General features: G+C 35.2%; 1 protein-coding gene across 19 annotated transcripts; it reads left to right on the top strand.

The window, feature by feature from the left end:
- Positions 1 to 9,876: 9,876 nt before the first annotated feature.
- On the top strand, positions 9,877 to 14,064 carry LOC141683409 (uncharacterized). Of its 19 annotated transcripts, XM_074488116.1 has the most exons (8): positions 9,922 to 10,093; positions 10,256 to 10,428; positions 10,634 to 10,728; positions 10,891 to 11,086; positions 11,183 to 11,233; positions 11,846 to 12,096; positions 12,392 to 12,466; positions 13,423 to 14,064. In XM_074488116.1, the coding sequence occupies exons 6-8, from the start codon at positions 12,049 to 12,051 to the stop codon at positions 13,801 to 13,803; spliced, it is 504 nt and encodes a 167-aa protein (XP_074344217.1). In that variant the 5' UTR covers positions 9,922 to 10,093; positions 10,256 to 10,428; positions 10,634 to 10,728; positions 10,891 to 11,086; positions 11,183 to 11,233; positions 11,846 to 12,048; the 3' UTR covers positions 13,804 to 14,064. The 19 variants fall into 19 exon arrangements, 6 of the variants coding, with proteins under 6 accessions (XP_074344217.1, XP_074344218.1, XP_074344216.1 ...); XR_012560275.1 differs by lacking the exon at positions 11,846 to 12,096 and having other exon boundaries at positions 9,911 to 10,093; positions 12,392 to 12,606; XM_074488117.1 differs by lacking the exon at positions 11,183 to 11,233.
- The last annotated feature ends 262 nt before the right edge of the window (positions 14,065 to 14,326 follow it).

Raw genomic sequence — 14,326 nt, 5'->3', positions numbered from 1 at the left:
TAACATATATTCTTCTCGAATTTAAATATGTATGAGCTTTTTCGGTTGATAAATCATATGAGGCGGAAACGAAAGAACATTCTTGTATCCCTTCTGAATTGTTGCTTTTCTCAAATTCTTGATTCCCAATTGAGACAACAGTGTTATGATATGACGTTTTGTCGAAATGACGAAAAGTCGGGTGGGACGCCACCTAATCATGGGTTGTATGCCATATAGTATGAAAGACTGGCCATCTTGAGTACGAATATGGTTGTCTCATCCTTCACTCATTTTTCTTCCTTCAATCAGTTGTCGCATTGTTATTTCTTATTCCGTTTTTCAATCAAAATCATGTTTACAAACTCTCCTCTTGCATCGAGTCTGTTCTTTGATGATTCCAAAAGAAATAGAATAGTCAGTGCAACAGGTAGAATTACATGTCAAAGGAGAATATGATTGCAAGTTGATAAATAATGCACTTCAAACTAGAGGATTTCAACGCGAAATGAATGGTTAGTGAATCGTACATTTATTACAAAATAAGGAAGCAAAGTTATGTGCGTCAGACGCTGCAAACAAGTATCGGGATGATAATCAAAGATCAAGGAAATTCCGAACAACGACTCAGACATGTAATTATGACGTGAAACATCCCTTCGTCGCTGGAAGATACTGTTCGTGAAGACTCAAGATGGAAGAAATCTTTAATATAATCAAACTTCGAACGTGTTCTTCAAGAAATTGTAAAATTTTCTAATTTGCATAAATAAGTGATGATGAATCCAATGCTCATACCCGGGTCAGTAACGGAAGTTCGATGCGAAGCCATAAATAGAGATGAAGTAATGGTGACTCGATTGTGAAATTTTTCAAGAAATAATAATCTAACGGTTGAGTTTTTACGAGATTGTGACGGTAATAATGAAGACCGTGCGCAGTTATTAAAAGATAAACCGATTAATAATGGTCAGAAATAAATTAACAGAATCATGAAATCAAACCTTAAATTCATTAAAGACAATTCGTAATATTCTAAAAAGAATTGAGAAAGGTATGGTTATATTAATCATTGTGGGTTTCAGATCCAATCCCAATTAAAAAGAGATATGCTATACTAGTTAGATGCTGATTAAAGGTGAATTGTGGGAATTGATGATTTGGTTGATGGAAGTGGACGTATATGATTGTGGATGACTTGGTTGATTGATGGTGTCGGCTTGAGTCCGACTAGTAGTCAATGGTGTAGGGGGAAGTACTGCCCAAATTTTCAGAAATTACCCTATAGTTAAGAACAAAGAAGTATATTGTCATTCTCGTCAGCATTCCAGATAATTGCAATCTCGGTTCTTGAGAAAGTTGTTATGACCAAACCGACTTTATGTAATTGGTCTTTGATTCCAGTTAGCTAGTCAGCACTTGGTTTAAGTGATCATTTAAAGGAGTTGATTGATCCACTTTGCCAACTAATGGTTAGTTAAATGGAAATCGATTCCAATTAGATTGAGTCAGGCTCTAACATGATTTACAGATCTGAAATTAAAGCGATAAGAAAAAAAAAAAATATACGGGCGTTAACGTAAATTGAAGGCTTAGTTTAATTAGCGTGATGTTGTTGTGATCGGGTGCAAGGTTGATCCAGAAGAATACGCTCTTTTAGATGAATAAGAGGAACAGGAAGTTATTGGTACACGCTAGTAAGAAGAATATTTTTAAGAACTGAAGGTTCAAGATAAGGTAAAGGGATTATATCATCTGTAATAGTTTTCCCGGAAGAACTTGGATGTATACCCATATCAAATGATGAATTAATAGAATATTTGAATGTACACTTCTTTTGAACGGCGATTGAATGGAAGTTGTGGTAGAATAACGGAAAGCTCGCAAATTCAAGCACCCAATGAAAGACGAAGATTGATGAAGTCCGCATGTGAACTCAGGAAAAAGAGATGATGGTCAATAAAGAAAAGTCAAACGCGCGATCTGTGATACGTCAAGCAAAGCTAAGGAAATAACTACCGAGGAAATTCGACAATTTTGTTAGTAAGAATTTAAATAGTACAAATAAAAGCCTTCATTCCAGTGTGAACTCCAGAAATGACCTATCCAATAATAAACAAAGTAATATTACTAAGAAAAAGAAATTCGTTATGTATGAACAAGATAATGAATAATGAGAACGAAGTACTAATCAAGACAAGAAGTGAAATCAAAAGGATGATAAAGAAATTTTATAAAATAATCCAGAAAATATGCAAGTTGGGAACGTCGGTTGTGCCAGAATTATTAGGAGAATGAGATGGAACGTCGATAGTTGAAAATAGGAGTTCGTTCCCAAGAATGCATGTAAGCAGGGGAATGAATAAAGGGATAGGAAAAGTTAGAAATTGAGAGCAGGTTTGATCCGACTTCTGGAATATACTGATACTTATTTTGTTGTTAAATATCAAAGGTGGTATTAATATAGATGATTGGTGTTGACTTCAGTATGGAACGTTGTTAGCATCAAAGTTCATATTTATATCTAATTTAATATGACAATAAAATTAGTATTAGTACCAGGAGTTCGGCTTTGAATAAAGTTATGGTTCATTCTATTCCAAAGTAATATTCTATTTAAAGAGTAAAAGATTTCACTTGATGAATCTACTTGTTAATATTTAAAAGGAATTGAAAAATACTACAAAATGGTGAGTTAAATGCGATGGTCGAGATTGCCTTTTTAATTGTTAGTTTTAATATATTCAAAACATTTCGAAGCATTAAACGCCATAAGTTTAGTATGTCAGGCGGATACGGAGTGAAAGTACAAGAAACCAACTAAAGGTTCTCGAATACGATTAAAAACAATTATAGGCCAGATTAACTAAACAGAAGGAGACGCGAGAAGTAAAGTTGAACAGTCAGGAAAATAGAAGGTGCATAATCGCAAATTGTTAAAATTAGAAAGAAAATCAGATTGGTATAACTCAAGTTAGTCCATCAAGACAATGAGATAGATAGAACGGTTATGAATGAGCTGACCCTTTTGTTATAGGCATAACGAGTTCATAAGATATTTAAATGTATATAGCTGAGAAAGGTAATTTAGTTCCCTACGTATAAAAATGAAGGGTGATTTAGGTTATGTGAGTAACTGACAGATTTAATGTCAGTGAAAGACCGCTAAATTGTGATTAAAATAATGAGACCGAGGAATTATAGGAAAGGTACTTGGGGAATATCATAGTTAACGTCAGAAAGCCAATGCGCCCTGGTTCCCGTGCATCATTTACAAATGAAGAAGAAGATTACAGGAACGGTTACCTCCAGTGCGATAGGAAGTGATTACAAATTAGATTAATTGAACGAAGAAACATATGAGGACGAGATTCAACACCGAGTAACAATTGGAAATGCATGTAGGCACGAGTTACCAGAATTAGAAAGAAAAAGAGAATTAAGATGTGTTATGTTGTTCCTCCTAAGTAGTAAATAGACATGATAAGTAGAAGTGAGTTGGCTTCACCGTTACCCATACAGCGCATTCATAAGGCATTGATCTGTAGATATTCGGAAGGAGTAGGTTAGCTCCAGTATATATAGGAGATGGAGAGTTGAATTGAGTTATGCAAGCAATAAATAAAATATGATGTTAGCAAGAGGCTATAAAGGAAAGATTGGTATTATACGTTAAAGTTATGAAAAATTATGAGGTTGAGAGATTAACCTGAGGAAATGAAAGTTATATACTTGAAAAATAATAGTATTATTCCTTAGCGTGATTATGAGGACAGAATCCTTTTAAGGGGGGAAGGATGTAACATTTGGGAAATATCGTATAATTATTTATATCAATATATGATTATTATGTGAATATTATATGAATTTTTGGTGAATTATCTGGTGTTTGATAATAATATTTGGATGTTTGTATGTAATAAAATGTGAGTATGTTAATTTTAATATGTCCAGAATAAAATATAGATAATTAAGGTATTTTTCTGGTAATTTTTGGAATGTTAGATGATTTTATAATAATTTATGAAATTATTAATTATTTTCTGAATAATTACAAATTTATTTTATAAAGCCGGGAATCAGCCGACTTCAACCGTTTTTACGTTTTTATAACCCGAAACTCTTCCGGAAACTCCTTCCTAACCTAATCTGGTAATTCCGGACATTCTCCGTGTTTTGACTTTTTCGATCCGGGTTACGATTTGACCTGTAGGAGTACCGGTATGAAATTTTCGATACGCAAATCATTTCATATATCGATAAGAATTTATATTCTCAAAAGGCGAGACATTATCACTTTAATTTCGTATAAAGTATTTTATAGGAAGCTCTGTTTTGATAATTGTCCAATTTTGATATTAAAATCGTATCGTCTTTTCAGTTACTTAGCGACTTAGTAACCTATTTTCAGATCCAAAAGGTAAATATAATTATCAAATTATTAAATAAATCCAATGTGTGATGATTCGGTCAGCTATGTGATGTGTAGTATTAATTGTTTGTGATTTGTTGGACGCGAAGATTAATGTCATAATTAATTATCGAGTTGTATGAATTTAATTTAATTTAAAATGATTTCCTGACCCCATTTAATTATAAAATCAATATTTAATTCCAGAATGCTGCAAAAATCATGAAAATTTTATTTTATTAACTTTCAAATATTTTAAGCATTTTAAAATGATTCTGACAATTTTCTGGCTTTTATTCACCCACACATTTATTCGTATAATCAATAAATACGGGTACGTTACGCATCATTAAAAATATTTCAAAGAATTATGAAAATTTTATTTATTAAATTTTTAATTACTTCGATAAATTTTAAAAGGTAATTTGGAAATTTCTCGAGTTATGTTACTCGTAAATGGATCGTTAAATTGTTATATTCCGTTACGAATTCAGAAATTATACTAAAAATGATTAACATAAAGGATAATTACAACCCTCATCTCTCTCATCCTTCCAATCTCTCTCTCGGGTTATCTCTCCCCTCTCTCTCTTTCTTCCCTCTTCTTCTCCCTCTCGATTTCTTCTCTTCCTCTCTCTTTATTCATCAATCTCTAAATTTCTTTTCTTTCACTGCAATTGCTTCCCCTCTGCCTCCGTTTACCCTATTCCTCGGTAACTTTCCGTTTGGTGTGTGTATAGAGTGCGTGTGTGTGTACTGTAAGGTGTGTGCTTGCGTGTATATGTCGATGGTGCAACTGTGTTGCCTTGAATCTCCGCCTCTCCTCGGTTTTCCGGCGAGATGGTGGTAAGTTGGGCGGCGCGTGTGCGTGTATTGCGTATATATGTGTGTGTTCTGATGTGTTTTCAGTTATTGTCGTGCTTTGTTTTTCCAGTTATGCCCCCTGTGATTCCCTGTTGTGCGAGCTGTTGTGTTGGCGCGTGTTGTGCGCTTGTGCTTGCGTTGAATCGAAACTGTTATTAACTATATTTTTATTTTAATTTTCTGCAGAAATCATTTGATTGCAATTCTTGAAATAAAAAGATTCTCGTGTGGATATTATAATAATTAATCGATGGAATTCGTGTCGGATGTCCGTAATAAACGGAAACCCGCGAATTTTATCGCCGTCGGCGATGAGCTTCGGCGAGCCGACGGTGGACCGTGATGATTTTAATCTGAGTCCTACGTTATTAATTAAATAAAAATAGTTGGTAAATTAGTTGCGAAACAAAAATGCGAATAAAATAAAAATACGAATAAAAATGCAGAACACGAATAGTAATAATAATTAAGCGAATCGGAGTTTGGGACTTGGTAATTGGATTGTGGATTGAATTATGGTGTGGCTGTTGTTGTGATTTGACGTCGATTTGATTTCGACGGGTAGGCCGATAAACAAAGGAGACGCTGCCCGATTTTCGGGAAATTAATTCCGAAAATACGAAAATGTAACCTGTAATTGTCGGAGACGTCGAACAAGGATATAATTGAACTTTATGAAACTGACTTGTGTGATGTGACAAGATATTTTGTGAATAATCGATTACCCTATTTTTCAAAACGACAAACATACGTATTTTCCGAAATTAAATACCAAATCGATTTTCGAAGATGTGAACCGTAATTGCTATGTGTATTTCGATAATACATATAAATATGAATTCGGTTATGAAATCGTACGGGTAAAATAGAATAGTGATTTGATGTAAGCTTAAGCGATTATCTGAATTAGGATATTTCAACCCTGTAGGTTTTAGACGGAAGACCCGAGACGTGACATCGGACTAGGAACGATCTAGTGATTAGACGTCGAGATCAACGAAGTTCCAACCAAAGGGTCTGAATGTTGGGATCGTATCGAGAATAGGATAGTAGGTGCATGATAAAGTCGAACGATCTAAGTCGAACCAAAGTCAACCAGTAATAACGGTTAAAGCTTATTGAGGCAAGTATTCTGGATTTTTCTTTTAAAATACTGCAAGTATTCTGGATTTTCTTAATTTTCTTTTACCTTTCTCCTTAAATACTGTAAATATTTATTCGCTCCTATTCTAAGTTCAGAATAGTTAAACTGTTTTATATTTCGCTGCAATTACTCTTATTATGCCAGTTCTTTCCATTATTGTTTCTATAATTCGATTACTCTCTTGAGCAAATTCCCATTCGTTCGGGTTATTTGCGAACCCTAATTTGGGATGTTTTGAAATCAAAATGATTTGATATCAAAATACTCTACGGGCTGGACGGTTATTATGAGGACCAGTGATGAGCTGGATCCTATGGGCCGGAGATGGACCGGACCCCTTTAGGCCATAGTTGCCTGGGTGCCCCATATGTTGGTTGGGTCTATGCAGTTGGGTATAGATCCGCACTATCTCCTGACTGATCAGCAGGTTATAGTGCATATGTTGGTTTTAGTGTCCAGTCTAATTTATTGTTGATCGCCATTAATGGCATTCCCTCTTGAAATAAAATGTGATTATGGGTTAAAGTTATTCTTTCTTAGCCCTCAGTTTCGGGAAATTACAATGTTTCTAAATATATTCGAGGTTCAGATTGTTGCTGCAGCATTAGTTGCTCAGTGATAGTTAGGATTTCGAATGAATTGAGATCTTCTTAATTATTCAACCCGTCCTTATCAGGCTGGTTTAGCAGGCTAAGTCTATGGAAACTTAGTTGATAATGATGGATACTGAATAGTTAGGAATTTCTTGAACGTCGTTTTATGAATAGTTATTGCATCCATTGCTCAATTATGAGATGATACCAGAAGCTATTTTGAAAACACGCGATCTCTAAAAGCTTTGACAAAAATGTCATTATGTCCTTTGTGATTTATAGCAATGCAAATCAAATTGATTTTAAGTTGATAAAGTATATCCTTTAAATGATTTCGTGTTTCACTCTTCAAAATATTTCAGAAATTTTGTCTGAAAGTTTTCTTTGAAATTAATGTTTAAGACTCAAATTATATACTTGCTAGGCATTTTTGGCTCACTCTTGCTTTGTCAATTCTTATTTCTGCCAGAAACAGATAAGGATAAAAATGAATAGCTTAGATAGACAGCAGAAGTTCGAGAAATCTCCGCTGCGAGAGGTTGAAGAAGTTAGAAGAATATGATTCGAGCATTAATTCAGAGGTATTTACAATTGTATTTTAGTTGTTGTAAGTTGTAGAAGATTAGATTCTTGTTTCATACCATAACCTGTAAACGATCCGGATTCAAGGGGTTATTTATTTATTTCTTTATTCTATGTAAGGATTGTTTAGTGACACCAAATCTTGACCCCGGATTTGGGGTGTTACAACTTTTCCTATAGAATTTCTTATAACTTCACAGTGTTCTTCAAAGAAATCCACATGATAACCTCTGTCACAGATTTGACTCACACTCAGCAGATTATGTTTAAGTCCTGAGACAAGAGCTACTGTTTCAATGATGACATTCCCAAGATTAATATTGCCATATCCCAGAGTTTTTCCCATGTTGCCATCTTCATAAGAAACTCCTGGGCCAGCTTTCTGCACAAAGTCTGAGAGCAGGGCTTTATTTCCAGTCATATGTCCTGAACATCCACTATCCAGTACTAGGATGTTTTTCCTGTTGCCCTGCAATCACAAATACCACTAATGGTTAGTTTTAAGGACCCGGACTTGCTTGGATCCTTTGGCCTTTTTTAAGTTTGTTAGCATTTGCAGCGGATTTAATATCAGAGTTTATGCTAACATGCTGTTTATCAGAACTTATATCAGACTTTGCATCAGACTTTACACTAGAAGGAATTAAAGCAACTTTCTTCAAAGAAGGTTTAATTTGATAATAATCATAGTACAAACTATGATATTCCTTACAAGTATAAATGAAATGTCATAAACTACCACAATAAAAACAAGGATTTTGTGGCTTAAATCTAACAGACTGACTCTTAACTCCTGACTTATGAGGTAAAGAGTTTATATTCTTATTCTTCCTGTAAAAAGAAGCAAAATTTTCAGAAGTTAATCTTTCACATGTTAAAGTTTGATCTCTGTAGCTAATAAACATGGTTTTAAGATATAATCTCAACTCAGTAATATCATCAGTATGAAATGCATAAGTTGTTTGAGGTACCTTCAATTCAGCAGTTTCAGGGCTGCCATCAATATTTGCCATTAAAGCATAATTCACCTCATCTTCAGAATCTGAAGAGTCTGTCCAGCGTTTCTTCTTTGTGACAAGTGCCTTGCCTTTGTCACTCTTTCCTTTCTTGCAGTCAGGAGATATGTGGCATCTTTCACCACAATTGTAGCATTTGACATTTGAGTTATCTCCTTTGTCAGACTTTGCACTTTTGTCTTCATACTTTCTGGACCCTTTCTTATCAGAACTTCCACCTTTCTTGGAAAATTTCTTTCCCCTTCTGAATTTCATGTAGGCTATCTTTGTGATACCCTTCACCATAAGAACACACAATTTCATCATCTATTAATTAGCATCTATTTCAGGTAAACTTTCAGTTTCTGAATCATCATCATCAGAACTTGATGATTCTGAATCAGACTTTATGATGAGAGCCTTTCCTTTGCCTTTCTTTGAGACAACCACTTTGGGGAATTCCTCCTCAGCCTTAAGAGCAACTGTCCTCGACTTTCTCCCAATATCTCTTTCTTCTTTGATCCATCTCAAGTTCATAAGTCTTGAGCATACCATAAATTTCATCAAGAGTCGTTTCATCAAGAGCATAGTTGTTTCTTATAGTAGTAGACTTCAAATCCCAACTTTCAGGAAAGCTAAAATGAATTTTAGATTTGAATCTTCAAGATAATATTCCTTGTCCCCCAGTGACAGACCGTTCAAGATTTGACAAACCTGTCATATAAGTCAGTTAATGACTCATCAGCTTTTGAGTCAAAGTGCCCATACTCTTGAGTGAGTATAGTCCTCCTGTTTTTCTTGATTGCATCAGTTCCCTGACATCTTGCCTCCAAAACATCCCATATCTCCTTTGCAGTTTTGCAATTAATTATCCTGTTTGACATAACATTATCAGTGGCACTATGCAGCAAATGTCTTACCCTTTCATCCTTGGCAATAGATGAGATGTCTTCAGCTGTGTACTCACATTTCTCCTTTGGTATGGCCATTGTTGGTTGATCAATAACTACAAAGAGAGCTTGGTAGGCTTATGTGGTCGTTCATTAGGTATTCTGGATGTGTAACTTCCAGAAACATAGTCATCTTCACTTTTCATATGGGATACTCAGTCTCAGTATGAGAACCCTAATAGTCTCATATCGACTGTGTGTTTGAGTTTTTTGAGTTTCTTTATTTTTGGTGGGCTTGGTTGGAGTTTGTGCTTCTTCAGACGTGATTGTTTGGATCTTTACTGTATGTGTGTTAACAAATAAGCTCTGATACCACTTGTTAGATAACACTGCTGTAGAAGGGGTTGAATACGGTGTTTAATACAATGTTTAATACAGCGAGAATACCGTGTTTAATACGATGTTTAATACAGCGAGATGGACAGAGGTGGGAAGTGAAATATTCAGACAAAAGGGGAAAGTAATTTTAGGGAGTCACTTTCGGTTCTTCGTTTCAATTTCGCCTCTCTCCTTCCTTCTTCATTCACTGGCCCCTAGTTTCTCGCCGTCTTTCTCTATCTAAATTAGGCTTCGAGGTGAGTTTGAATTTAATTAAGGGTATTTTAGACTAATTTGGTTGTCGATTTTGGTTGATTAGGTTTAATGATGATTTGGTTCTCGATTTTGTGTTTTTTTTGAATTGATGGGGATATAATTGTGGGTTTTGAGCTTATTGTCTTTTTTGCTGTGGAATTTAGGTGTGGGAAGCGAAGACGATGCAAGTTGGTTCTGTATTGAGACCGAATAAGAGGTCTCCTGCTTCAAACTCAACCTCGCAGGGTGTGAGGGTGATGGTGTGAGGGTGATGCCTCTAGAGCAAGAGCTCTTTTGTTCTTGTATTATTGCTGATATTTGTTATTTCAGCTTTCTTGTAAGTAATTTTACCTTATAGAGTATATAGCTTATTTGCTTGAGTTTCCTTCTAATTGCAGAGATTCAATAGATAACGTATGTTGTTTGTGAATTGATTAGTGATATGGAAAGTATATGTGTGCTTAATTGCTTGAATTTTGTTCTAGCTGCAAAAAATGATGACTGATGTATGATGTTAATCAATAAACTGTGATTTTCTGCAGAATCAAGATGCAGAAAGATAAGCCAGCAAGCCACTGCATATTTCACGAGCATCCATCACTCTGTTCTCCCTACTTCTGTGAATCAGAGGGCTACAGTTACGCCTCATTTTTTATTTAACTCTTTGCCCCTTGTCCACCCTTGCCTTTGTCATAATTACAAGCCGCTTTTCTTAGATAATGCAAATGCGTTTATCCAAAAAACAAGGACCAGAGTCGAAATAGCTAATTATGATTTTATGTTACTTTCATGCTTTCAGGCCTGCAGGACATATACATTGCAAAGCTCAAGTGTAAGGCTGATTGCTAATTGCTAATACGTACAAACGCCTTATGTAATGGACATTCTAAAGGAGCTGATTTCGAGTTTGATGAGAGTGAAGAAATGAAGGAGCTGACTGGAAAAAGGAAAAGGCTTTGGTAGCTGAGTCCTGTTTTCTCGCCTGATTGGTCCACGTATGCTCTCTTTCTCTCAGAGTTCACCAAATGTTACAAATAACATACATGATTCATACAACTTACGTGCCTCTTTTCTACCTTTAAATACGACAGGTGGTTAGATGAACAAAAGAAACTGGCCAATGTTTCAACTGACTCTCCAGTGTAAATATTAAAATGTTTATTTTATCTTCATAATATTGGAAGCATGGCTTAACTTATTAATGCACTATTACACTATATGTCACATGTTCCTACCATGATCATACAAATCAGAAATGATTTTTATCTCTGTATATTATTAATTTGGGCCTCACTTTCTGGTAATACTAGTAAATAGACATATCAGGGCAAGGTCTATGACAATCAAAGAGATGAGTAAGTAATATTATGGTAATTTTGTTCTATTAAGGTATTTATCTCTACGCTTGGACAGTCAGGTTCGTGGTGGTGGAGTAGGATACCCTCCTTGGAATCCTGTCCTGCATCTACGCTTGGACGGTCGGGTTCCAGTAAATAGATAATATTTGTTAAATAAAATTCTTTTTTATTTCGGAATAAAAAGTGTTGTCCTGCATCTACTCAAATATTAGTGCAAGGAATTTCGGAATGTCGTATAATGATAGAAGGTAGATAAATTGCAATCTCGTATATCTCCTGGAAACTGGATTTTAAACTTTAGAAGTGTATTTATTTCCTTTGTTTTTGAGAAAATATGTTATTGATGTATAGACATCACATCATCCTCTCCTGAAAAATTTAACTTCTCTTTCTTAGGAGTCTCTGAACAAATTGAGCTTTGAGAAATATAGCTCAAGGGCACGTGATTCACTATCTTGTTGGTCACCTGATTGTATTGGACTGGATTTTAAACTTTATGAAGTGTTTTCATGGTCCTACTACTTAGGTGATCAAATCTAAAAATATCCAAGTATGGAGGTGGATCTTTGTAGGGTAAGGTGTTAGCTTCCTCAGGTAACATGAGCAGTTCTCGGCTGGGTGGAGGAATAATTACATTCTGTAAGCAGGTGTGATGTATTGATCAAAAGAATGACTTTTAAGATAGATCTAATTTATTTTTAGGAATAAGCAGGTTCAAAACAGAAAGATTGTATCTGGACGCTATAACAACAGAGTATGCTATCATTGACCAACACAGATGCTTGAATGAGTTTAACTAAGAATGAGAAAGAGAAAAAGTGTGTGCTTAAGATATTTCCATTTTTCAATTTCTGTTTCTCTTTGTAATTGCAACCTGTAAACATATATGGTGAAGAAGTATTTTAGAGTGCATAATACATGAATTGTCAACCTTTCATGCAGTATGGAAGCTATCAACGGCAAAACCTTGTGGAAGACATGAACAAAAAGTGGAAACAAATCGTCTTACAAACATCGGTACATTAAATTTTAGCATATGCTAAATGTATGCACACTTTTTCATTTAGGAAAAAAATGAACTTCAAGCTTTTTCACTCGGATCATGCCCTCCTACCTTGGGAATTAATGGTAGTCGCTGGTCAACTTTAGGTGATCAGGTTTGTAAGCTTGTTAATTATATTTTTATTTGTCTAGAAGTTTCTTAGAGTGTAAAATTGTACATTCTCTCATTGAGCCAAGTGGTTACAAGAAAATGTTGTAAGCTTGTTCATAACAGTTGACTTCGTCTTAAAATGCACCTTCTAGCAACTACCCTCCATACTCTGTTGACCATGTCGTCATAGTTTCTAAAAAAGAACTAGGATAGCCCTTTATGCCACTATGTTGGCCTCCTGTATTACGGAGGCAATTTGCTGAATCTGCTGCCTCCAGAAGGCCCATCACAACTCACAGTAAGTTGCTGATACCAGTGTGGAACCTTAGGACTTTCCTTTGACCTATTATCAGGATCAAACTAGCAAAGGAAATGACTTCTGATTTATTATCAATGGTACTTAAAACATATGCAGTGTCGCTTGCTATTATTTGAGACGGATATGGATCTTGTTGTTGCTATAACGATTTTAACCCTTATCTATCTGTATGTAAGACGACCATCTGGTTATTAATCTGCTTTTAGTTGTGCAAAATTTTTTTATTCTTCGCTGATCACATAAATTGATGTATATGTTTTATTGTTTATAGTCAATTAGGATTTCGGACAGTGCTACTGCTGACGGGATTTATTATGGCAGAGAATTATGCATCTGTTTTATTGTCAATAAGTTCTATTTTCTAGCGTCCTGTTGAAAGGGTGATATTCTGGTCCTAGATCATTTAAGAATTTTTAATTGGTAACAATGTGTTCGGGTCTAGTTTTATCTTCCAAGTCCATTGTTAATTATTGATGAAACTGTTGGTTATAATTTTTGTAGGAAATAATTGAGAAAAAGCTTGCTGCATCAGAATCTCTTGACGGTATCGAGGAACTACTTTCTGGAGGAAAAAGCTCTCATAGTCCGGGTTGGCTCATTGGCAGACACGACATGAAGGCTCCAAAAAATCCTACTCCAAATCCATCAGATGCATGCTTACAAGAGTTGACAAAAAAGATAAGGCATGATGTTGTTGAAGAAGTCGAAGAAAAGTTTAATAGGAAGCTCTCTTATAAAGTTGCCAAGGTTAAGAAGGTTCAAGACAACGTGAGCTTGGTGCTGCAGAAATTACTTGAAGCAAACCCCGGGTTAAACATTGACATGACTCAGATTTGTGGGACAATTTCAGGTGACATAGGAGCTGATGGTACTCCTTCGTAGCACTTAAACCATTTGTTATCTCTCTTCTACGTTATTTTCAAAGACTTGTATGCTTTTGCATTATCTTGCACGTTTAGTTCTTAGCAAGGGTACTTGTATTTCTTAAGTTATGTTTTGGTGTGATGGACTGTAATTGTTGGTTGGACAGAATGTAATGGTTGGATGTGTAGTTAAGACTGGTTGGATGAATTGAACTGGTTGTGAATGTTGTTGAATTTATGGGAAATCAAGTATTTGAAAAGTATATTTCAATTTTTTATAGTTCAGGTGTTGCAATAGCCTATTAGTATGTTATAATAGGGTGCTAAATTATGCACATAAATTTCTTTTTTGCAACATTAAAGGTGTTGCAATAGGTGTGTTACCATAGATTATGTGGGCCCCACATATGGGACCCAGTCACGTGTCCTGCCACGTGTCATGTTACGTGTCATGCCCATGCGGGGCCCATTTTTTGTCAATTAGTATACCTATTGCAACACCATGTATGTGTTGCTATACTCTGAGAATTCTGTTGCAATTG

This window comes from Apium graveolens, chromosome 9 (genome assembly GCF_009905375.1).
Source record: "Apium graveolens cultivar Ventura chromosome 9, ASM990537v1, whole genome shotgun sequence".
Taxonomy (NCBI): Eukaryota; Viridiplantae; Streptophyta; class Magnoliopsida; order Apiales; family Apiaceae; genus Apium; species Apium graveolens.
Note: the sequence above shows the minus strand (reverse complement) of the source record. Positions and strands in the feature narration are given on the sequence as shown.